This window comes from Pithys albifrons, chromosome 6, assembly GCF_047495875.1.
Source record: "Pithys albifrons albifrons isolate INPA30051 chromosome 6, PitAlb_v1, whole genome shotgun sequence".
Lineage (NCBI taxonomy): Eukaryota > Metazoa > Chordata > Aves > Passeriformes > Thamnophilidae > Pithys > Pithys albifrons.
The window spans coordinates 62,804,623-62,827,734 of NC_092463.1; the positions used below are offsets into that span (position 1 = coordinate 62,804,623).

The following is a 23,112-nucleotide window of genomic DNA, read 5'->3' on the forward strand; positions in this document are numbered from 1 at the left end:
CTAGCAGCCAGACCTCTTGAGAATGTAAAAGTCATGACACGCTGTTGGGTACTGTGCTACTCTGTCTGTGATTCAGAGCTTCTCATCAGAGACAACCTGCATCTCAATAAAACACAACTACTTTGTGTGCCTTTAGGCCGTCTAATTTCCTGAGGGCTGGCACCCTGAGCAGGGCATGTGGCCCATTGGTAATCCATAGGGCAGATGGAAATGCACTTTGCAATGAATTCTTTTATATCTGTTGGCGCTGCCTCTCTCGGGGGAATTCAATTTAGTGGCACTCAAACTGCTATATGCATGCAGAGGCATCAGACTTGGCTTTTCCATGTGGTATCCCTGACAGTCCTGCCAAAGGACGCTGTTGCCAGGAGCCCCTGAGCGGTGGTGACCTGTTCTCACAGGTGTAGCATGGCTCCTGTGTTGGACTCCCTGTTGTAACTCCTCAGGAAGGGTCAGGAGAGTTTCTATGGCAAAGCAGTGATGAATAGAAAATACTAGAGAACAATCATAGGCTTAAAAATCCTCTTCTGTGATTACAGCTCAGCTGTGCTCTCTGTCCAGTAAGCGTAGACTCTTCCTCCCTGTCTCTCTGTGAGGTTATTCGAGAGAAAGCAGATCAGGTTTTGTTGCTCTGACAGTCGGCCCCAGCTGCTCCTGTAGAAGTGTGTGTGTGTGTGTGTGTGTGTGTGTGTGTGTGTGTGTGTGCGCGTGTGTGCGGGCTCATGGCTGGACCTGGCTAAGTGACTGGTTTAAGGATGGCATTGCAGCTGGCATGGCCAACCTCCAGTGTGGGCTATTTCTTACCTTTCACCTCTGTCCAGCTGCGTTCCTTTTAAAAATGCCATTGTTGGAGGGCTTCTTTGGCCACACTGGCAACACACCTCGCACCAGTTGCCAATTTTTGCATTCGTTTTGTGGCATTTTTTTTTGTATCTCTTTGTCACGACTATTTGCAAAGTTATCCTCAGAGAATTTCCAACATGAGCTTGTAAGCTTCCCCTCTCGTTGGTGCGAGAAATGCATGCTGCAGAGTATTTGAGATCACAGGGAGGTTGGGAGAGCAGCTAATTAGCAAGCCTGACAAATTATTCCAGTACGTGCTTTTGAACAAGTGGCTCTGGTGCAGAAGTGATTTGCACACTGGTGCTGTGCATATGAACAGCCCAGTTCAAGGCACAGGTGAGCCAAGTTTTGTCCCAATATGTTTACATCTTCTTTCTTTGGGATGAGTTTGAGTGAAGCGAAGTACAATCCGGCTAGTCCGTTTTCTTGGCCTTCATTAGCACGTTGGGTAATGCAGTGAGAAAGTTTTAGCTTTGCATAGTGCAAGGGTGGTGCAGTTGTGGCCAGATGTGGAGGTTTGGACTTGCTCTGCAGGACCCGCCATGTAGCTGCTGCCATTCCAAGTCAGGCTCGTTCCCACGTGCTGGCGGTTCCATGGCTTCCAATTCTTTTGTTGTAGCTTCCAAACAACCTCCACTCAACCTTTGCTTCCTGACCAAAGGCAGCAGAGCAAAAGAAGGAGATGCAGCAGTGCTGCCACATGAGGAAGCCCCAAAGAGTTCCTTTCAAAGCAGCTTAAGCTTTAGCCTACTCTCCTCTCCCATTTCCAAGTTTCCAAGGCACAAAAAATGACTCCAATGGGATCAGCCATAGGGTGAGAAGGACTGGGAACCTGTCTACAGGCAAGAAACCTGCAATAAACTTACACAAAACAAGGGGGTTTTTTCCATGGGGAAGTAGTAGATGGTTTAAGAATTGGTGCCAACTGTTATTTTGCTCAGATCCAACCTCAGGATCTGACTTGTGCTGTTGTCTAGCCAATCAGTGCAGTTGGAGGGTATGTATGTTCCATCCCCAACAAATATTCTCATGCTTTTCAAGTGTCTGTCATAGCCTCATCACTCTTTCCCTGTAGCTTTTTGTTGTCTGAATGGGTATATGGGTACATGTGTCTGTTAAAAATAAAGGGGATCACTTCTTACATGGTATATTGATATTTCTTATGTACATATTTGGAATGCCTAGTGCTTCAGTTTCCAAAACTTCCTTCTTTCTGGATCCCAAAGACCAGTTGTTTGGCTTCTGGGATGATAGCAAGGGTGGGAGAGCCTTAACAGGAAACCTCTGCCCAGTTGAAGCTCTTGGTGACAGATCCCCTGAGTGTGATTCTGCAGTCTGGCCATATTTTTGCTGTATCAGTCAAATGTTCATGGTTACACCGTTGCTTTCTGATGCCTTTGGCTAAGCAGAAGTGCAGATATTTTTCTTTCAGAAGTTCACAGTTTGTATTACAAAATGTGACGTGAAGTTTGTTTTATTTTTGAATACATGTGATAATTTTAAGATTTTTTTTTTCTTTTTCTCCTTACACTGGATGATTTAAATCCCACCTAGACTAAAGCAGAACAATTGAAAAGAAACAGCAACACTACTCTTGTGAGGCAGTTTTCAGCAGTGTTCAGTTCACTGGTCCTGCTCAGCCTTTCCTTTCCTGCCTGCTCCCTGACCCTCTGTGACACTGAAATATCCACTTCTAGGAGAACCTTCTTCCTAACCTGAAGGCTAAAAGTTCTTCCCTCTCTTCTTCTCCCATTTAAAATATCATCCTTGCATCAGCCAGATCTACTGTTTTAAAGGGATCAAAAGCTCTTTTCCTCCTGCTTTATTCCCATCCATATCAATATCCAGTGCCCTGACTGTGCTGCTCTCCTGTGAGAGGTAAACTTAAATCCCTAAATCCCATACTTGGCATAGTGACACCACCAAAACCCTGGTTGGTTTGGTTTGTTGGTTTTGGTTTTTTTTCAGTCTAGAGTATCCTAATGAAGTAGCTATCCTTGTTTGCTGGAGCAATAATCAATAATTTGGGAGAGGGATTTAATTGCTGCAAAGTAACATTGCTCTGACTCACATTGTGGAAGCCCAGGAGCCAGGCTAAGGTATTCCACTCTCATGAACACCACAGGCTATGTAACTAATCCTTACTTCTGAGAAACTTCAGAAAGCAAAACACTAATTTAACATGCTACAGAAAAGCAAGTGCCATGGAATGTGTAGTAAGGAAACCTGTTGGTATGATCCAAGTTAGGATTCTAGTGCAGATAAAAAACTCAAATTATTCTGGCAGTTAGGCTACTCATTTAATCTCTCCACGCCTCGTTTCATGGCAGTGGAAGGGGCAAAAAGAAGGAGCTGTCAGGCAATAATTAGCTGATTCTATGGTACTTTGAAGTACTTTGAGTCTGAGGGAGTAACAGTAACACTCTGTATTAAATGCTGATGAAGCTTGTTTGTGACCAAAGTTGGATGCGGGGCCAACACCAGTGCTCAGCTTTGGAATAGCCTGAATAAACCTCCCTGTATTTTATCATCATGTCATATGGTAGGTCAGAATCCCAAATCCAAATGTTGAAGATCTCATTCAGATTTGGACTTTGCCTATTTGGTCTGTTTCTGACCACAGCTGAATACATTGCCAAAAAAAAAGTCAAACCCCCCACATATAAATGTTTCATTTAAACAAATGATGCAGCTAGTAATGTCAGTCTACAAGCCAAAGGTTGTGAATAAATTAGTGTGTGATTACTTGAGGAGAATAGGCATGAAGGAGCACTTCTGGAGTACGTGTTATTGTCCAATTATCACTGAAATTCTGATGACTAAGTACAGTCTGCTTATCTCTATTTGCGACAGTGCTGTACGGATTCATTCTTTCTAAAGGTCTTCTCTCCATTTCTATATAGATATTGTCCCTTCACATTTTGAAGGTTTGAAGAAGAGGATTGTTTTTCGAGTCACACTAAGTAAACATTCAATGCATGCAGGCTTAAAACTAAAGCATGCATGTGATGTAGCAGCAGTAAAAAGTGCTCGGCTTGCACGACTTATGATGCTCAAGCGTTGCCTTGTTAAAATGCCAAAAAAAACCTTTTTCTTTGCATTTTTTTGAAAAGTAAATCTCTTCCTTTGACCTTGCAATACGTAACTTTTCCGTTCCTTGGGACGAATGATATTTATTTTACTGAATGCTTTTATATTACAGATAAGGTGGATGAAATAGTACCAGTTTCCAAGCCATCAAGAATTGCAGACAATGCAACTGTGGACTCAAGAGTGGCAACTATTAAACAGAGGCCTTCTAGTAGATGTTTTCCCTCAGCTACAGATATGAATGTGAGTGGCGGCTGTGAGGTACTACTTTCATCTCTGGAAGTGGTTGGAGAGGGTCTTTGGGCAGAGTGTAAGGCATACAACGAAATTAATTGAATAACCTCGTTTATATATGATCATTTTGGTTTTATTATCTTAGAACTTTTAAGGCACGGTCTATTCTGCATTTCTAATAATAGTCTTGGGACAGAACAGTCTACACACCCCTATAAAACCTTTCTCATTATATCCTGATTTATTCTGAGACTGTCACACCCAAAGCATTGATCCTTTGCTGTTCCTCAAGCAGATGTGGACTTGAGCTGGTGAGACTCCAGCGAGTTCTGAACGTGGAGGTGTCATTGCAACACTAAGCCCAAGCTAAAAAAACCTGCAGAAAGTCAAGGTGTGCCTCTTCAGTTCCAGCACCAGAATTAGTGCAGCCACACCATCCCCACTAAAGTGGAGATTTCCTCTCCTGCAGATTCTTATTATTCTTAATGGCATGTCTAAACCTCAATTAAATAAAGCACAATGATCTGTGAGGGAAGAATTGACATTAATACTATAGCACCTATTAAAAATTAAACTCCAGAACTCTGGAATTGGGTTACTCAGCTGCAGGATTTGCTGTCATGAAACTTTGCACATGAAAAAATAGTTGGGTTTATTGCATATTAGATATATTTTTCCATTACCCACCCCTCTTAAAGAGCAGCAGCCCTGACGTAACAAGCCTATTCTAAGAGGCAGAATGCAAATAGTTTTGTGATGAGAAGGTGGGACAATTGAGAGCACTGGGGTTGAGGTGGCATTGGTCAGCTCCCAGCTGAGGTGCTGACTGCCAGTGTGACCTTGCACCAGACACCTGGAGTCTGTGCAACATTCCAAGCACAGGTCTGACCTTCAGAACCTTCAACTTGCTGCAGAGGAAACATTAATACCTATGGGGGTTGCAGTTGGGTATTTGGAAGTGAATGAATCAAAATGCAACTACTCATTCTTCCATTTTCTTACACACTCAAAATGTGCTGGAAACTTGATGTATGGCCTCGTAAATAATTTCAACCAGCTCCACTTACAGCTGCTGTCATTGTATGCAAATAAAGCCCAGCCTTCCCTTCTCCTCCTCCCCAAAATAATGATTATTTTCCTTAGGAATTCTAAGTAAAAGGGATAATGGATTAGCAGCTATGACAGAAGAGTTATTTGCATGTGAGAGAGACTTTCCTACTTTAATGCTTGTGGGGTTTTTCTTTGCTTCTCTTGTAGTCCGTGTATGAGAGACAGGGTATTGCTGTGATGACACCCACTGTTCCAGGGAGTCCTCAAGGTCCTTTTCTGGGTATACCTCGGGGTACAATGAGAAGACAAAAATCGATAGGTAAAATTCTTCTCCTGTACAGTTTGCTTGTGCATTAATCACAAGACTTGTAGTAACTTTACTTCTTTCTTAAAGCATATTTCTCCAACACCTTTGCCTCGGTGAGTGACTGTTTAAATTTTACACAAAGAAGTTTCAGTGTAAGGTGATGTAATTTCCACCTTCTGCTTTGAAGGCAATTGGCAAGTATGGATTTATAATTTGATTGGTTTCTTTAGAATGTTGCCTCTAACAAGGAAAAAAAAAGATCAGTACAAGTCCTTTGCAAAGCAAAAGTGTGATCCCTTTGTTCCTGAGGCGAAAGTGTTGTGATGCTGTGTAGTCTACAAAGCAATCCTCTCGATCAAATGGACTAAGATTCACCCTTTTTCATATCAAATTATGGCAATAGGTGATTTTACAGCAAGGAAAGGAAAAGCAGACCAAATCTGGGTTTGCTTTGTTTTCGACAGTATTCTTAGTAGTGATTTTTATCTATTTAGAAACACATTATGCTGATGTAAAATTAGCATCCAAACTACCCTAATATTACCCAGTTTATTTATGTTAAAAGCCTTATTTGTAATAATGTAATGCAATCTCTTGAAAGGAAACATTATGATTTTTTTCTCCAATAGGATCTTCATGGCCCCCTTGCTAAATTTCAAATGCACCTTAAAAATTCATTAGGTTTCCAAGTCACATTATTATATGCATTTTATAGAGTGCTGGCGCAAGGCAGAAGCTCCTGTTCTGCACAGAATATCTTCCCTGTTCAATAATTTTCATAGAAAATGTGCTTCTCTGCAGCTACCTTGGTGACACATAAACCCCAAACATTTGTCCTCACATCAGTGCTCAGTTTAATTAAAATACTGTAGCATCCTTTTCAATTCTGGCACTTGGGGCCCTGAAGTTCAGCAAGAATTCCTGATAAGAGTCAACAAAAGACCTCTTTTAGGATTTTGCATGTGGGAAATGCACCCTGCAATTTGGGGTTGGATACAGAGATAATGCAGTAAAAATACAGAGGGATCCTAGTGGAAGACAGTGTTTTAAACACACTTTCTGATTTTTTTAGGAATAACAGAGGAAGAACGGCAGTTTCTGGCTCCTCCTATGCTGAAGTTCACCAGAAGTCTTTCAATGCCTGACACCTCTGAAGATATCCCACCACCACCACAGTCCTTACCTCCCTCACCACCACCCCCTTCTCCCTCTCTGTACAACTCCCACAAATCCCTGACTACGAGGAGCTATGGAACTATCAAACCTCCATTCAACCAGAATTCAGGTGCAAAAATCTCATTGGTGAGGCCTGAGAGCGTGGGGACAATGATAAGGGACAAAGGGATCTATTACAGGCGGGAGCTGGACCGGTACTCCCTGGACTCCGAGGACCTGTACAGCCGCAGTGCTGCGTCTCAGGCCAACTTCAGGAAGAGGGCACAGATGCCCGAAAATCCCTACTCCGAGGTCGGGAAGATCGCCAGCAAAGCAGTGTATGTGCCAGCCAAGCCAGCCAGGAGGAAGGGCATGCTGGTCAAACAGTCCAATGTGGAGGACAGCCCTGAAAAGACCTGCTCCATTCCAATCCCAACCATCATTGTCAAAGAGCCATCCACCAGCAGCAGCGGGAAAAGCAGCCAAGGGAGCAGCATGGAGATAGACCCTCAGTCTTCAGAGCAGCCAGGGCAGCTCCGGCCCGACGACAGCTTGGGGGTCAGCAGCCCCTTCGCCGCAGCCATCGCAGGGGCAGTGAGGGACAGGGAAAAGAGGCTGGAGGCAAGGAGGAATTCCCCAGCCTTCCTCTCCACAGACCTGGGAGACGAGGATGTTGGACTGACCCCACCAACCCCACGCATGAGGCAATCCAAGTTCACGGAGGAAGCGATGTTCAGCAGTGAGGAGGGTTTCAGGCAGCTCATGTCGCCATCGCCCATTCCAGTACCCAGAGAGCCTGAGAGTCTCTTTAACAGCAGTGACCCCAGCAATCAGAGTGACTCAAGGACATTAAATGCTTCATCCAAAACGAAAGGCACTGAGAACAGTATGGTGGCAGCCAAGCCGTCAAACGCCTCCAACCCCGATAGTTATGTCCACCCCGTCACAGGGAAGCTGTTGGACCCAAACTCACCACTAGCCCTTGCGCTCTCTGCCAGGGACAGAGCCATGAAAGAACAAACACAGCAGATACCAGGCAAAGGAGATGCTGTTAAAACAGACCTTAATAAACCACTTTACATCGATACGAAGCTGAGACCCAACATGGAAACGACTTTTCCTGTCACTGCTACTGTCACAAGGCAAAACACCCGCGGCCTGTTGAGGCGGCAGGAGACTGAGAACAAGTATGAAACGGATGCAGGGAAAGAAAAGAAAGCTGAGGAGAAGAAAAACATGTTGATAAACATCGTGGATACCTCACAGCAAAAGTCAGCTGGCTTGCTGATGGTTCACACCGTGGACACAGCCAAAGCGGATGATGCACCCGAAGACGAAGAGGAGAAGGGAGCTGAGCTGGAGCCAAGCCCTGAAAACTCCCCAGTAGAGAGGCCAGAGGGGAGCAAGGAGGCAGAGGATGGTGACCTGAATGCACCTGCTGCTCCTGAGCCACCGGCATCTCCCTGCAAAACCATTGTGGCAGCGAGCTCCATGGACGACCCTGTCATCTTGCCCTTCCGCATCCCGCCTCCACCCTTGGCATCGGTCGACATTGATGAGGAGTTTCTCTTCACTGAGCCACTGCCCCCTCCCCTGGAGTTTGCCAACAGCTTCGACATCCCCGACGACCGCGCGGCGCCTGGCTCGGCTCTCACAGACCTGATGGCGCAGAGGAAGAACGGTGCACCCTCGGCCACCTCATTCGCCCCCAGCCAGCCAACAAACTCCTTAGACAGCAAAAAGCAAGTGGGTCTTTCAAACTGTTTGCCTGCTTCCTTCCTGCCACCCCCTGACAGCTTTGATAACGTCACTGACTCTGGGATTGAGGAGGTGGACAGCCGAAGCAGCAGTGACCACCACCTAGAGACAACCAGCACTATCTCAACGGTGTCCAGCATCTCTACCTTATCCTCGGAAGGGGGGGAGAACGTGGATACTTGTACAGTCTATGCAGATGGGCAAACATTTCTGGTGGACAAACCCCCAGTACCTCCCAAGCCAAAAATGAAGCCCATAATCAGCAAAAGCAATGCACTTTACAAGGACGCGCTGATCGAGGAGAGCGTGGACAGCTTTGTGATCCCTCCCCCTGCCCCGCCACCGCCCCCCATCAGTGCCCAGCCCCCCATGGCCAAAGCTGGCCCCCAAAGGACATCCAAGCTCTGGGGGGACATGCCGGAGGTGAAGAGCCCCATCCTCTCAGGCCCCAAGGCGAATGTCATTAGTGAGTTGAACTCAATACTGCAGCAAATGAACAGGGAGAAATCCTCGAAGCCAGGGGAGGGCTTGGAGTCACCGCCCGGAACAAAAACCGCCAGTCTCACTACAAGGTAAAACTCATTAACCAAATCATTTTCTGATAAAGGTTTGATTGATTTGGTTTTGTCATCCCTTCACTAGCTTCCCCTGTAAATCACATAGATTAAAGAAGACTGTACTCTGTTCTGTGTGTTTGCTTAACAAATAGTCTATGTAAGACAAGAATTACTTACAATGTCAATATTTGTGCAGCCCACACCATAGGACAGGAACTTTCCCAGTCTTCTCCAACTTCAAGGACAATTGTCACAAACCTTTCATTTGTTTTGATGTGGGCTCCTCAGATTTCTCTTTCTATTTTTTTTGATGGGGTGATAATTTATTTTCTCTTCAGTCCCATCAGCTGTTTTGGCTTCAAACAGGTAAAACATGTTTTTGCCTGGGGTTGCTTCATATTCACTGTGTGGTGTCATTTGACTCGTGCTGAGACCTCTCACAATCCACTTTATCATGAAGCATAAAGCTATTTTAGAAAATTACTCACTGAAATCACTTTGTGCTGTTCATGTTGCTACTTAAAAAGTTAAGTTAGCATCTCTGCCACTCGCTGTTATTATGGGGTTTAAGTTCTGTCAATTTTATCAGTCTTATTAAGAGATTGAGGTAATTGTTTTGTGGTGTGGAATGGTTTGGCCTTACATACAGAAAGTGCCTTTTCCTGAAATAATATTGCAAGTTGTTTAGCCCAGATTGCTCCACAGAAATGCGTTTTTTGCAAAATTGCAGTGCTGGCTGTGTTTTTATAAAGATGGCACCTAAGGAAAACTTATTAGAATTATTCTGCTGGTTAACAAGTAGGTCAGCCTTTGAAAAGCTGCTCTATGTTGCACGCACGAAGATAGTTTGTTTTTAAGGGTAGGCGGGCTCTGTTGATTGCAAATGATTGCTCATCATTGGGATCAACAGCCTCAGCATCAGGTATTCATATTTTTTCCTGTGAGATGGAAGTCATCAAATTGCTGGTACGGAGGGAATACAATTTTTAGAATGAAGGAATGGCAGGAAAACACTGAAATTCTGTAATTGCTGTCAGTAGCACTTGACTAAACAGAGCAGGAATTGAGTTGGTTGTACAGGAAAAGCTTTCATACATGAAAAAAAATACTACTTTTGCTAGACATTGGTCATGTTTCTTCCTAAGCCCCAGGACCATGTTGCCTTTATCTTCATGTGTATTTTATTTATTGTCATTTATTTTTAAGCTGATAGGTATTTCCAGATTACAGTGGGGATCTTTATCATCCCTGTTTCATTAGAAAATAACCGAAACTACCAACTACAATGTACTGTAAATATGCCAAAATATTATCATTACTGAGAGGAAAATGAAAAGTAGAATTAAATAGAGATACATTTCTTTGAGAAAAAGCACTTAGAATTTGTAAAGGCTGGAAAAAAATGAAAAACTGTATCACCTTATTGGAGAAAAGCAAATTACTACAGAAGGAACAGTAGTCCCATATTTTAAAGAAAGATCTGCCTTGGGTAGTGTTACAAATTTATGTTGCTTTTCTATCCTTGAGCTTTTTGAAATTTTCTAATTCAGCTTTGGCAAATTCTTTAGTGTTTGTTATGGTACAGAGGCTGAATTTGAAACAAAACTCCCCAAAACATTATTTCCATGTGGCTGAAATCCTGCTTGCTTTCCTGAAAAGTAAAATCAAACCAGAGGGAGGATCCTGGGATGTAACAATGCCAAAAAAGCCATGAGGGAATAAATAGGATAAGCTGGCAGTGGCACAGAGCTGTCAAATACTATGACCAAGAAATACCATCTTGTGAGAATTTCAAGTCTTCGAGTTAAGATTTAAATTTTAAAGGTAAAATTCTTTGAGTTTCTGGATTTTTTTTTCCCAAGTACTATAAAGCCTATGACAACCAACTATACATCTTGTAGCCCTTTCCTGTGAGGTAGCACTAGAAAGGGAGAAAATGTATGTTAGGTCATGGAAAGCAGGGATTCTGCTGAATTAAAGAACAACTCGTTAGCTCTGCTGAAGGAAAAGTGATAAAAAATGAGTCTGCCTGTTCCCATCCTTCAGCCAAAGAGAGGGATTGGGAAGTGTTATAAATAGGAACAACATTCACAGGCTCAACTGGGTGATGCTCACAGCACAAGCAGCCTGATGAAATTAAAAATATGTATTTGCTTATTAGGCAATATGCGAAGTTATTGCCCAGACTGGAATCCTAATTATCCCTAAAAATTCCTTCTTCACAGCCAGTAGATGGACAATTGTAGGTCAGTCACAGTATTAGGGTAGCACAGGGGTGGATTGAACCCTGGATAGCTAGGTAATGACTTGCTACTGAAACCCATGAAAATATCTTCTTTGTATGTTTTTGATTAAAGAGGACTAGGAAGATATTGTTCTACAGTCCTGAACAGCATTTCTGAATTATTACATTAAAATTACCCCAAATGGCTTTTATTCTCTGCCCATGGCGTCCTGGCTTGAGCTGGCAAATCACCAACTGTCCAAGACAGAGTGAAAAGGGTTCCTCCTCCCCCCAACCAGCTAAGGGAAAAAGAAGAGGGAGAGAGGAAAAAAACTTCTGAAGCAGGTTTATGCTGAAACTAACTACATGTATTTATACAGAAAAAAGTATGAGGAAACTACAATATAACACACACCTACACAAGTTACATATACATAACAAGGAATAACCTCCCACTCCCCAATTAATACAAAGCCCATTACTCTAAATTCATAAGCACTCCAAAAGACTCCTAGCAAGAAACAGAAAGGGTAACAACAAAAATGTTTCTACTTCCCTGAATGGAAACAAAATGCAAGCAGAGGCAGCAGGAGCAGGCCCTAGCATAGTAGAGGAGCTGCCAGATGTCCTCCTCTTAGTGCAGCCATGATGGAACTAACCAAGCCACTCCCACACACTGGATTTTACACCCTTTGAGATGATGTAGTATGGTATGGAATACAATATTATTGGCTGGAAGAAGTCAGCTGACAGTTTCAGGCCTGGTTTGAACTTTAAAGTCTGACTTCTTGGCCTACTTGGTTAAACCCATAACACATGGGTTTAGCAATAATTTTACATGGTGTATTAATAGTTTTCCCTGGTCCTTATGGACACACTGATTTTCCAGGATTTTAAATAGAGCATGGAAAGGAGCTGGAAACCATCTGCTTTTCAGTGGCAGTGGGATAGCGAAAAGGAGTCTGGGAGAAGAAGGAATACGAGGAAGAAGTGAGAGGATGTGCTTCCTCACTTTGTGCTAATACAAGCATAGTGAAAGGGTTTGACCAGAAGAGCTGGAGAACAGAGCTCCAGCTTCCACTCCCAATTTTGCCCACCATTTACTTTGGGAAATTATGGCCATCAGTCCTGGTGGGAGAGGTTTTAATCCAATCTGTCCATGTAGTCAGGTCCCAACATCTGACTGTCACTTGTCACTCCCTCTGGTTTTCCTTGTCCCTCCATATGGAAAACATTGAGAGTTGTTTCAATATGGGGCTCTGCTTGCCCCAAGTCCCCCAGTGATGAGCTGTGGCTGTGATCCCTGTTTCCCAGCTTGGACATGCTCCTGTGCAGGGATGGGAAGCCCCAGGGAGGCAGCCCCTGCCTTGGCAGGTGACGCTCTGCTGTCGGTGAGGAGCACGGGATGGGTGCTATCAATACAGCAGTGCTATAAATACAGCAGTGCTATAAATTCACTGGAGAGGCTACTGGCTGTTATCTGGAGCTGATGAAAGGACTGGGGAGAAGAGCAAGGCAGGGCTTTCATTGGGTGAAGGGAGGAGTGCTGGCTCTGTCTGTGAACCTGCAGTCACATAGCAACATGCTGATCAAGTGGAAGCCACTGAGATCCACCAGTTAATGCCAGCATGATTGATTAATTAATTAGTGCCGTGGCTACTGGGCAGAGAAAACCCAGCCCCCAGTGCAAACAGCACTCTGGCTCTGGGGACTCACAAGGAGTAATGAACAGCAACTGCTGCTGCTCCCTCCCACCACCAGTACCAGAGTGATCAATGGCTTTGCCACAGGGAGAAACAATTCCTGTTTCAAAAGGTGCTTGTGTTTCTGTTTCTGTGTTTGCACAGTGTGCCCGTGCCCTCTGGAGCATGTTGGCATCTCTCCTGGTAGTGGGAAATGCTCATTATAAAATAGGAGTTCTGGAGGATGCCTAACCAGGAAGATTGAGTCCTCTAGGAAAAATAAGCTGTACTGCGTTGGGACAACAAATTTTACAAGTGAAATGGTTTTGGCTTTCTCTGAATTGTTTCTTTTTATGAGTGTCCAAAAAAGTTCCTGTTTTTTTCACAAACAGGTAAAGCAGAGCTGAACTTAGCAGCAAGTCCTGCTTCATAGCAAATCCAGGGACTGCTTCTACATTTGTGTTGTTGTAAAGGATGTCTGGGTCTCACAGACAATGAGATACATGAGATAATTCTCAAGCCTTGGTTTTTTTCACTTTACTGCTCATCCACTGTGTTCATTTCTTGCTGTTAACTGTTTGTCACCAATTTCACAGGATTGCTTGCTTTGTCAGTAATTTCTGCAGTGTTTCAGTCATTCCATTTTGTCATTTTTATTTGCTGTCATGACTGCTGTTGTCAGAGGATGGTCATGCTGAAGTGCCATGAAGTAAGTGCCCACCATAAAGCATGGAGTATTCTATACTGTACATTCTGCTTCTTTTGAACTCACTGTTATTGCATTTTAGGGACTTTGGTATTGACTTTGTCACAGAAGTGATAACCATCCCAAATCCTGGAGCAGGGTGTTATCCCAAGATGAAATAAAAGCCACATTCATCAGAGAAGTATTCAGAAAATGTTTTAATAACCTGAGCATATAAGAGAAGATTCCTGAACTTATGTCTGAGCACATAAATAAGAAGTGTAATTTTTCAAATGTGCCCAAATTCTGCCCAAATCATGCTGGATTTTTGGAGGTGGAGGGCTGGGGAAGGACAATTACTGAAGTTTTGCACACCTCTGTGAGGCTCAAAATAAAGCCCAACCAGTTTCCAGACTGTTGTGTTATTCACATGGAAACCCTGGAACAGACAGACTCCCACAGACCTCAGAATTGTTCTCTCCTCCAACTGCACAGCCTTACTCACAACAGACACCAACCAACTCTCAATTCTTCTCCCAAAATAACACTATTGTGAGGAGCTCTGTATCCTGCCAGTCAGCACGTCAGGATTGTTCTCCATCTTCCCCCAAAACAGACAATTATTGTCTTACTTTCCTACCGTACAATTTTCCTTTGACAATCCAAAAAGGAAGCAAAAATATTAAGAGAGATAAAGACAAAGTTTGGGGTTTGTGTGGTCTCAGAGTTCTGGAAGAAGTTTATTTCTCTCAGTACCTCTGTATAGGAACTCCCTTGTTGCTTCTCTTGGTTGTTCAGATGCTTTTCTCTGATACAATGGAAGAGCTGTGTCAGAACCACCAAGTCTTTTGGTTTGTGGCACTGGAAAACAACTCCATGAGCTGAGCAGAATGATTTTTGGGGGTTTTCCATGGGACCTGCTCCACCAATGCCCCCTTTCACTCGTTTCCTTCTGATATTAACAGCAAAATTCAATCCTGCAAATATCATTTAAAATTTGAAAGCATTTCTTGCCTCCAGGCTGTGTTGATGGCTTTTATACTTGGAGGCATTGTGGCATATAGGTTATATATTTTGATTTTAATATGAGGCAACATAAATAGGCATTGCAATTAGTGCAGCCTCACAGCAGCAAATGTTTATAAATTACTACCATATGCTGATTCTAATAGAGCAAATTTTATTTAAAATAATTATCAGATTTTTCACCTTTTTGTTTTAAATGAAATTTGGGGGTTGGCAGGTTTAATACAGATTTAATATGTTTAGGATAACAGTTGATCAAATAAGGCATAAGAAATTGCTCTTATTAAAAATCTGGAAAAGCCACAACAGGACAAACCACGCCTGCTCTCTAGCTGGAATGTGCTTGTTCCTTATTGACCAGGATACCAATCTACCATACAATGCAAGACAGAGGATGATTTCAAGGCTGTGTCTGCATCACAGATTGTATTGAAGATGTCATAAATTATAATTTAGGATGCATAGGAGTTACATAAATATCCTTGGGGTTTTTTCACTTGGACTGCAATTACAGCGCAGCAGTCTCTCTAACATGCTGGAGTTGATGTGGCAGGCAAAAAAAAAGGGAGGAGGAGAAATAATCATAGAATCGATTGGGTTGGAGAAGACCTCTGAGATCATCGAGTCCAACCCTTGGTCCAACTCCAGTCCCTTTACCAGATCATGGCACTCAGTGCTGTGTCCAATCTCAGTTTTAAAACCTCCAGGGATGGGGAATCCACCCCCTCTCTGGGCAGCCCATTCCAATCCCTGAGCACTCTCTCTGTAAAGAATTTTTTCTGATCTCCAACTTCCATTTCCCCTGGCATAGCTTGAACCCATCGTGCTCCCTTGTCCTATTGCTGAGTGCCTGGGAGAAGAGACCAACCCCCACCTGGCTGGAACTTCCCTTCAGGTAGTTCCAGACAGTGCTGAGGTCACCTCTGAGCCTCCTCTTCTCCAGGCTACACACCCCCAGCTCCCTCAGCCTCTCCCCATAGGGCTTGTGCTCCAGTCCCTTCTCCAGCCTCGTTGCTCTTCTCTGGCCCCGCTCCAGCCCCTCAATATCCTTTCTGAACTGAGGGGCCCAGAACTGAACACAACACTCAAGGTGTGGCCTCCCCAAGGCAGAGTCCAGGGGAAGGGTCACTGCCCTGGGCCTGCTGGCCACGCTATTTTTGATCCAGGCCAGGATCCCATTGGCCTTCTTGGCCACCTGGGCACACTGTTGGCTCCTGTTGAGCTTCCTGTCCCTCAGTCCCCCCAGGTCCCTCTGCCTGGCTGCTCTCCAGCCACTCTGTGCCCAGCCTGGAGCGCTGCAGGGGGTTGGTGTGGCCAAAGGGCAGGACCTGCACTTGGCCTTATTGAACTTCATCCCATTGGACTCAGCCCATCTCTCAAGTCTCTCCAGATCCCTCTGCAGAGCCCTCCTGCCTTCCAGCAGGTCGACACTCCCTCCCAACTTGGTGTCATCAGCAAATTTGCTGCTGATGGACTCAATCCCCTCATCTGAGTCATCAATAAAGATGTTAAACAGGACTGGACCCAACACAGACCCCTGGGGAACACCACTGGTGACCAGCTGGATGCAGCTCCATTCACCAGCACTCTCTGGGCCCGACCCTCCAGCCAGCTCCTGACCCAGCAGAGGGTACACTTGTCCAGGCCATGGGCTACCAGCTTTTCCAGGAGTATATTATGGGAGACAGTGTCAAAGGCCTTGCTGAAGTCCAGACAGACACATCCACAGCCTTCCCCTCATCCACCAGGTGGGTCACCTGATGGTAAAAAGAGATCAGGTTGGTCAGACAGGACCTGCCCCTCCTAAACCCATGCTGGCTGGGTCTGATCCCTTGTCTTGGAATGAAAGCCTGGAAGTGCCACAGACTTGTCTGTGTTGCCAAGTGTGTAGGAGAACTAATAACCTCCTTGGAGAAAGGATGTTGCTGTAGGATTGAGTCTCTTCATGGTCATGAAATACTTTTGGATATTTAGAATAGCTGCACAACTCCTGAGCTGGTATTGAAACCTGGATAATCAGCTCAAATTAAAAAAAAATTCTAGCCACTCTTTCCGGAGTTTCCATTGCTTTGATCCAGGCTAGCAGAAGGAAAGGACCCAAAGTCTGGGTGGCCCATGGGGCTCCGAAGATTGGGGAACACTCGCTGAGGAATATTCAAAATAAGAGCACACACTCTGCTTCTGGGGCTTTTAATTTAGTGGCTTAATACGCTTGATTTAAAGGAACAGTGGCATTGATTTCCTGAACAGGTATGGACAAGGAGTCTAGAAGAGGAAAAATATGGAAGAGAAGCAGCAAAACTGAGTTACAAAGCAGAAGGTGTATCCTGAACCTGGAGCTGTCAGTCAGTTAATAAAAGTTATCTCTCAGCATCTAGTCTAAGAGATGGATTTTCATCATTCGATGACTGTCAGTGCCAAACCGTAATCTCTAGTATTTGCAAGACAGAAATTTTAAGTAGAAGGGTGATTGCAGGTGAAGATCTGGGATTAATTTCCACATTTCTACAAAGCTCATTCTGGTCTTCGTGCCCTCACTACCGCAGCCTTTTACAAAGCAGGCTTTTTGTTGATTTAAAATTAGATCATGAGTGTAGTGAGTGTGAGACTCCTCGTGCTCAGGTAAAGTAGGTAGAAATTACTTGCTCCCCTTGATTAGCAGCATTTAATCATTTCTTGATTTGTAAGAATGCTTAGCTCCAGCCTTAGAAGACAATGAGAGCCATTAAACTCACAAAAATCACAGGCAATAGTCAAAACCTTACCAAGGGTTTCCTTTCTTTGTCAAATTACAAAGCCAAAAGTGGCAGAAGGATTGTTCCTACTGGGGTTAAGAAAGTACCAATCTTCCAGAAAGATCCCCACGTTCCATGAAACAACTTGTGGGAAATCAGCAGGATCGTTCCTGGGAATAAGACGTGTGTTCTCCAAGAAGTTATTCTTGGTGCTTTTCTAACAACGTGGTGTCACAGCTTTATTTGAATGAGACTCCCCATGGCAGGAGAGTCCTTGGAATGCTGCAGTGGCAGTGCTGCAGTTCCCTGGTGTCTGGGGGGGTTCATGATGTGCCAAAGCCCACCAAAGGAGGTGATGCAGGTGTGTGGCTGTCACCACAGCCAAGCAGGAGATCCCTGGAGGAGGTCTGAGGTCAGGGCTGCTGGGGCTGCAGTGTGAGCCAAGAGGAATTAATAACCTGGATTTTATCACTGCCTATGTTTCTTCCTCTTGTGATGGATTAGCACTTCCCAAGGGGAGAAGGTTAGGGAAGGTGGTCAAGAAGTGCTGGCCCCACCATCTTTTCATTTAAAATTGGAACCACTCTTCTAGGCAGGATGTGAGTGGCCAAACCCAAATCACTCCCTTTCCGTGGGCCTTCCCACTTGGATGGCACTGGGGAAGGGACCCAGAGAGCCAGGAGAACCCCACATGCCACATCCCCCTTGCCAGCAGCTCCAGTGCTCTGCTGGAAGAAGCAAAGCCACCATGAGCAAAGCCACCCAGGGCAGAGGGGCATGAGAAGGTATCCCATCATACAGCAGATCTAGTGGGGAGGGTCATACCTCAAAAAGAAGAGAGGTGGGGTTTGCCCCCTGCTGTGTGGGTTATTTTTGGTACTCGGTGGCAATTAACACAAAACCTTTAGGCAGTGACTTAGGAAGAGACCACAGTTTCTTCCACACCAGCACTTCAGCTTTGGGGCTCCACAACCCTGGTCTTCCTGTGGCTCCATAAGATCTTTTGTGCACAGCAGTGAATCTGGAGGGTTAATGGGAGCATTTGGATGTGACATCATGCACCAAAGTCACCTCCAGCTCTGCCCAGGCAGGACAGGTCATGCATGGGAGCAATCTGGCCCTCAGAAACAGAGAGCTTCAGTCAGGGGTTGGGGTGAAAATCTCACTGCAGCATCAGCCAGACCATCCTCTGCAGTCCTTGGCATTGCTTCGAGGATAAATAAACCCTTCCTTTGGTCTGCAAGTGCTTTCAGTTAGTTGGCTGAAGGTTTTCCCAGTTGGCAGGATAATTTTGAAGTGAAAAACTCTGGAGCTCAAGGCACTCAGGAGTTCTGTGGCACATCCTGGAGTGCACACACTGACTCCAGACTCTTCTCATGGGAATAAGGGCTGTGGGGTTAAATAGTTTATAAAATGAACAGACTCAAACCTTCCAAATTTGCTTCTGTAGCTACAAGGCAAAAACAGAGCTGCCTGCTCCTTCCCCACCCTGTCAGCCTGGGCAGCAGAGTGCTTAGTTTGTCATTTGAAATTCGTTTTCTTTTGGCAAAACTTGATGTCAACTACGTCACCCCTGGGCATGCACAGCAACAAGGAGTTTGTCCCCTGGATTTTGCAGTGAAGTTGCCAAAGTAGAACTTCTGTGTGGAAGAAAATGGTCACAAAGTCTTTTAGGAACCTTAGAAAGACAGTTTTGTGTTTAAAGCATGAAAAGTCCAGCTGAACTGAAAGGGAAGGGGAGCTCATGGGGAATGTTCAGTGAACAACTGGAATGATAAACATATCCTAAAACACAAACATACTGTGAAGTTCATAAGTGGACACCCAAAGATCTAAAATCCAATGCTTCTGAAACTTCCTGCAACTGTTATGTGTAAGACCAGTGAGTTAAAGCTGAACTGGAGGATCCCAACCCTCCACATGACAAAAGGAAGTTCCATTCCTGATCACACTTCAAGGGGGAACACAAAGTGCTCCTGTGCTTGACCCACTTGGTGTTTCTCATTTACCCAGGAGTTCATTTGGTGTGGCCTTAAAAAGGAAGAATGTGCTCTGGGAGGTGTTTTCCTGAACTGCTCCCGAGCAGAGGTTTTGTTTTTAACTCCGGCTTACCATTGATGGTCATTTCTGGGGAAGATTTAATTATACCATTTTTTATACTTTTAACCTCACATGACTAGTTAAAAAATTGAATTACTTGAGCATTCCCATGCTAAGCCTTGCAGCTGCCAGATCTGACTGTGCCTGTCTGTTTGTATTGCAGGAGCATGGAGGTCATGAGCACTGTCTCAGGTACACGGAGTACAACCATCACCTTCACCGTCCGCCCCGGCGCCAGCCAGCCAATCACACTGCAGAGCAGGTCCCCAGACTATGACAGCAGGACCTCAGGAGCCAGGCATGCTCCAAGCCCTGTGGTTTCACCAACAGAGATCAATAAAGACATCCTTCCTGCTCCTCTGACTGCTTCTGCTTCAGCTTCATCTCCTTCTCCAACTCTGTCCGATGTATTTAGCCTCCCCAGCCAGCCCCCTTCTGGGGACCTCTTTGGCTTGACCACAGGGCGCAGCAGGTCTCCTTCTCCCTCAATATTACAACAGCCAATCTCAAATAAGCCTTTTACAACTAAGCCTGTCCACCTGTGGACTAAACCAGATGTGGCAGATTGGTTGGAAAGTCTAAACTTAGGTGAACATAAAGAAACGTTTATGGACAATGAAATAGATGGCACACATTTACCAAATCTACAGAAGGAAGATCTGATAGACCTTGGAGTGACTAGAGTTGGGCACAGAATGAACATAGAAAGAGCTTTGAAGCAGCTGCTGGACAGATAAGAATAGCTATTTTGCCTCACAACCTTCTGTTGATAACTAGAGATGGGCTGGTACTGACATACCCCAAATGCCTTGTCTGCCTGTGAGACCCAGCAAAATTGGGGGGTGGGGAGGGGGAACCAGTCGAATTCCTGGTACTCAGATGGTGCAGACTGTATGCCAGATGCCCAAACACAAACCTAAAGATGCTAAAGAAGTGGGGCCATTTTATTTCAAAGTTGTGGGGAGATATGAGAGAGAGACAATTATTAACTTCAAAAGCACTGTCTCTTGGTGCCCTTTGGTGGGATCGTCACATTTTCTTCCATTTACAATTGCTTTTCTTTCCATTTAAAATTCCAAACATTTCAGGGCTTTTTTATTCGAAAAAAAATATTGAATTTTATTTTATTCTATTCTTGACATTCAGTCTCCAAATGGGCTTCCATCCCCAACTCTTGGCTTGTTTTAAGAGGACAGGTCACTTCACTCCATCCAAACCCAGTTTTATTAGCAGTAGCAGAGGCACAACACTGCGATGGCTCCTGGAGTTCACATTGCTCTTTTTTACTGGTTTAGCTCTCTGATTTGTTGGCAGTGAAGCTGGTTGTTCCGCTGGCATGAGTTTCAAGGTAACCTTGCTCTGTTTTACCTGGTATTTCTTTATTTCTGCAGTTGTATTTAGCACTCTTCCAAGGTGGCAGAACAAGTTCAATATACGCTCCATTGGCTTGACCTGTAAGACGATGCAGATGTGGCATAAAAACCCAAGCAGGGATGCACTCTTAGAGGTACAAAAAAATGAAGCTTAGTTTGAACCTGAGACCCCCCCAGTTTTCAACCAGCTGAACCACTGCTAAGTCTCAGTGTGAACTCCACAAACCTGAAAAAGTTTGGGGTCATGTGCAGAGAGGCACTTTTGGACTTGGCCAGTGAGACACTGCAGAGTGTTCTGTTTGATTCAGTGCTTGGTTAGTTTGAACATCAGGCAAGAAGAAAGGAAAGACACATGGATGTTCCCATTGAAGTCAGCGGGAAGGGTGCCAGGATTTTAAGTGAGAGAGGGATTTCAGACTGTTAGGAATGGAAATGTTTCAGCTTGTTTAAAAAGAAAAAAGGCAAAAAGGCAATTCCAAGATGGCAAGAGCTGTAGTGTCTCAGGGGGTGTGTGTGTTCCAAGGGCCCAGGAGGATGGGGAGGGCTCCAAGGTCTCAGCTGATCAGTCTGAACAGGTCTTGGCTGGGTGTTGGAGGAGCTGGGTGCTGCCAACTGTTCCCTTGGCACAGAGGGGTGTTCCCCCCTGCCAGGACAGGGCTGGGTGTTGGGGCAGGGGGAGCTGCCCAGGAGACTTCAGTCAAACACCCACATTTGGTTCACACCACTTTCTTGGGAAGTTTTTCCTCTCTTTTTTTTTCCTCTGTTAAATTTCCAAGTTAACAATTCTCTCTCTGCATGTTTGAACTCCCCTTTGTAATTAACACCTCTGAATACCTGTGAGTTTTGTGGGTCTTTCTGGACAGAACATTCAAGATTTCCAAGGTGGGTAAATTGGGTGTGGGTGGCTGAACAGCCTACCTACCATATTTTCAGGTTCTCTTACATTTTGCAAGGCACCTGAACTTTCTTTCCTTTCTGTGGTCCTCGATATGGTCCAGCCTATCTCTAATTTTTTTATTGTGATTATTTTTTGCTCACAAAAAAGTGTCTAATTAGGTCTGCAACAGCCCTAGTATGAGTACATAAAGTTTAGCATTTTAAATATCTTTCTTTACTGCAAGTTTAAATAGTTGTACAGATAGTTTATAAGCACAATATTTTAAGAAAATAAGTGGCTGGTCTACTGGGCAGCCTTTGTGCCACTTCAGTGCTAGGAAGTTAAAAACAAAACAAAACAAAAAAAAAACAAAACACAAAAAAACACAAAAACACAAAACAACAAAAAAACACTTTTTGTGGTTTACTACTATTTCTGTGGAATAATTATAAAGTCTTGACCTTTTTAAAATCAACCTCATTTGGATGCATCTGAACCAGCAGAGCTGTGTTATATTTTCTATCTTTGCTAGAACTTCTACAGAGGAGGATGAATATTTCTTCAAAAGTGGTTATAGTTACCAACGCATTGGATACTCACAAAAAGCAACTTATTTAGCCTCCTGCCCCCTTTATGGAACAGCACATCTTTTGACTTACCATCTGTATTTGTATTGAAAGTTCCGAGGGACCTTGTAATGAAAACAAATGAAGTCCTGAGGCATTTTCCTTCCAAGAGTACTGAATTTTTCCGTGGGTGGTGTAGGAAGTGGCAGTTCCACTCAGAAGGTCGATGCAGGCAATTTGAGGCCATCACACACTTTGAGAGGTGAGAAGATGGTGATTTAGCCATCGTTGTCTTCCATTGGGTGACGTGACAGAATTCAGTAAATAAACCACTACTGCCATGCTCTTCTTTTTTTTTCTTTTTTTTTAATTTGTTTTTTTTTTGTTGTTACTGTTGTTTCTTTGGGTACAGTTGCTATTACCTCTATAACATGTGCCAGAATTAGAGAATAAGGGTAGTAAAAGAAAACGTAGAAGTTGACTTTGAAGCTGCTTTTGAATCACAACCTTCTCGTTGAGTTTCTGTTGAACAAGTGCTGCCACACCCTTTAAATTCCAGCTGGCATCACCCCTTTTTGCACAGGTGTGTGTCTTGCTGTGCATCTTTTCAGGTACTCAGAGAGTAGGTGCAGTGCAAGGAGTAGGAAAGAGGCTGAAGACGATACAGAGCCAACGAAATAGTGATTTTTTTTACGTCGTGTCTTATAAAAGAAAGGTGAGGAGAGCAGAGAGGGGGGAGCAGAGGACATCCATTCCTTTCATGCTACTCTGATAGTGAAAACTAAGTCGCTGTAGAGATCTCTGAATTATGGTATTCTGGGTTTTAGGATCAACTTTTGTTTATATACTG

The 23,112-nt window shown here is 44.3% G+C and overlaps 1 protein-coding gene across 2 annotated transcripts in view; it reads left to right on the top strand.

The window, feature by feature from the left end:
* Positions 1–23,112, top strand: part of SHANK2 (SH3 and multiple ankyrin repeat domains 2) — a 283,596-nt gene that overhangs the window by 259,185 nt on the left and 1,299 nt on the right. Inside the window, exons 20-24 of one of the 2 annotated variants that reach the window (XM_071559239.1) lie at positions 3,747–3,806; positions 4,046–4,176; positions 5,425–5,536; positions 6,597–9,009; positions 19,610–23,112. The exon at positions 19,610–23,112 is cut by the window's right edge and continues 1,299 nt beyond it. In XM_071559239.1, coding sequence (XP_071415340.1) covers positions 3,747–3,806; positions 4,046–4,176; positions 5,425–5,536; positions 6,597–9,009; positions 19,610–20,183 — 3,290 coding nt within the window. In that variant the 3' untranslated portion in view covers positions 20,184–23,112. The remainder of the gene's footprint in view (positions 1–3,746; positions 3,807–4,045; positions 4,177–5,424; positions 5,537–6,596; positions 9,010–19,609) is intronic. The other variant, XM_071559238.1, reaches the window with a different exon arrangement.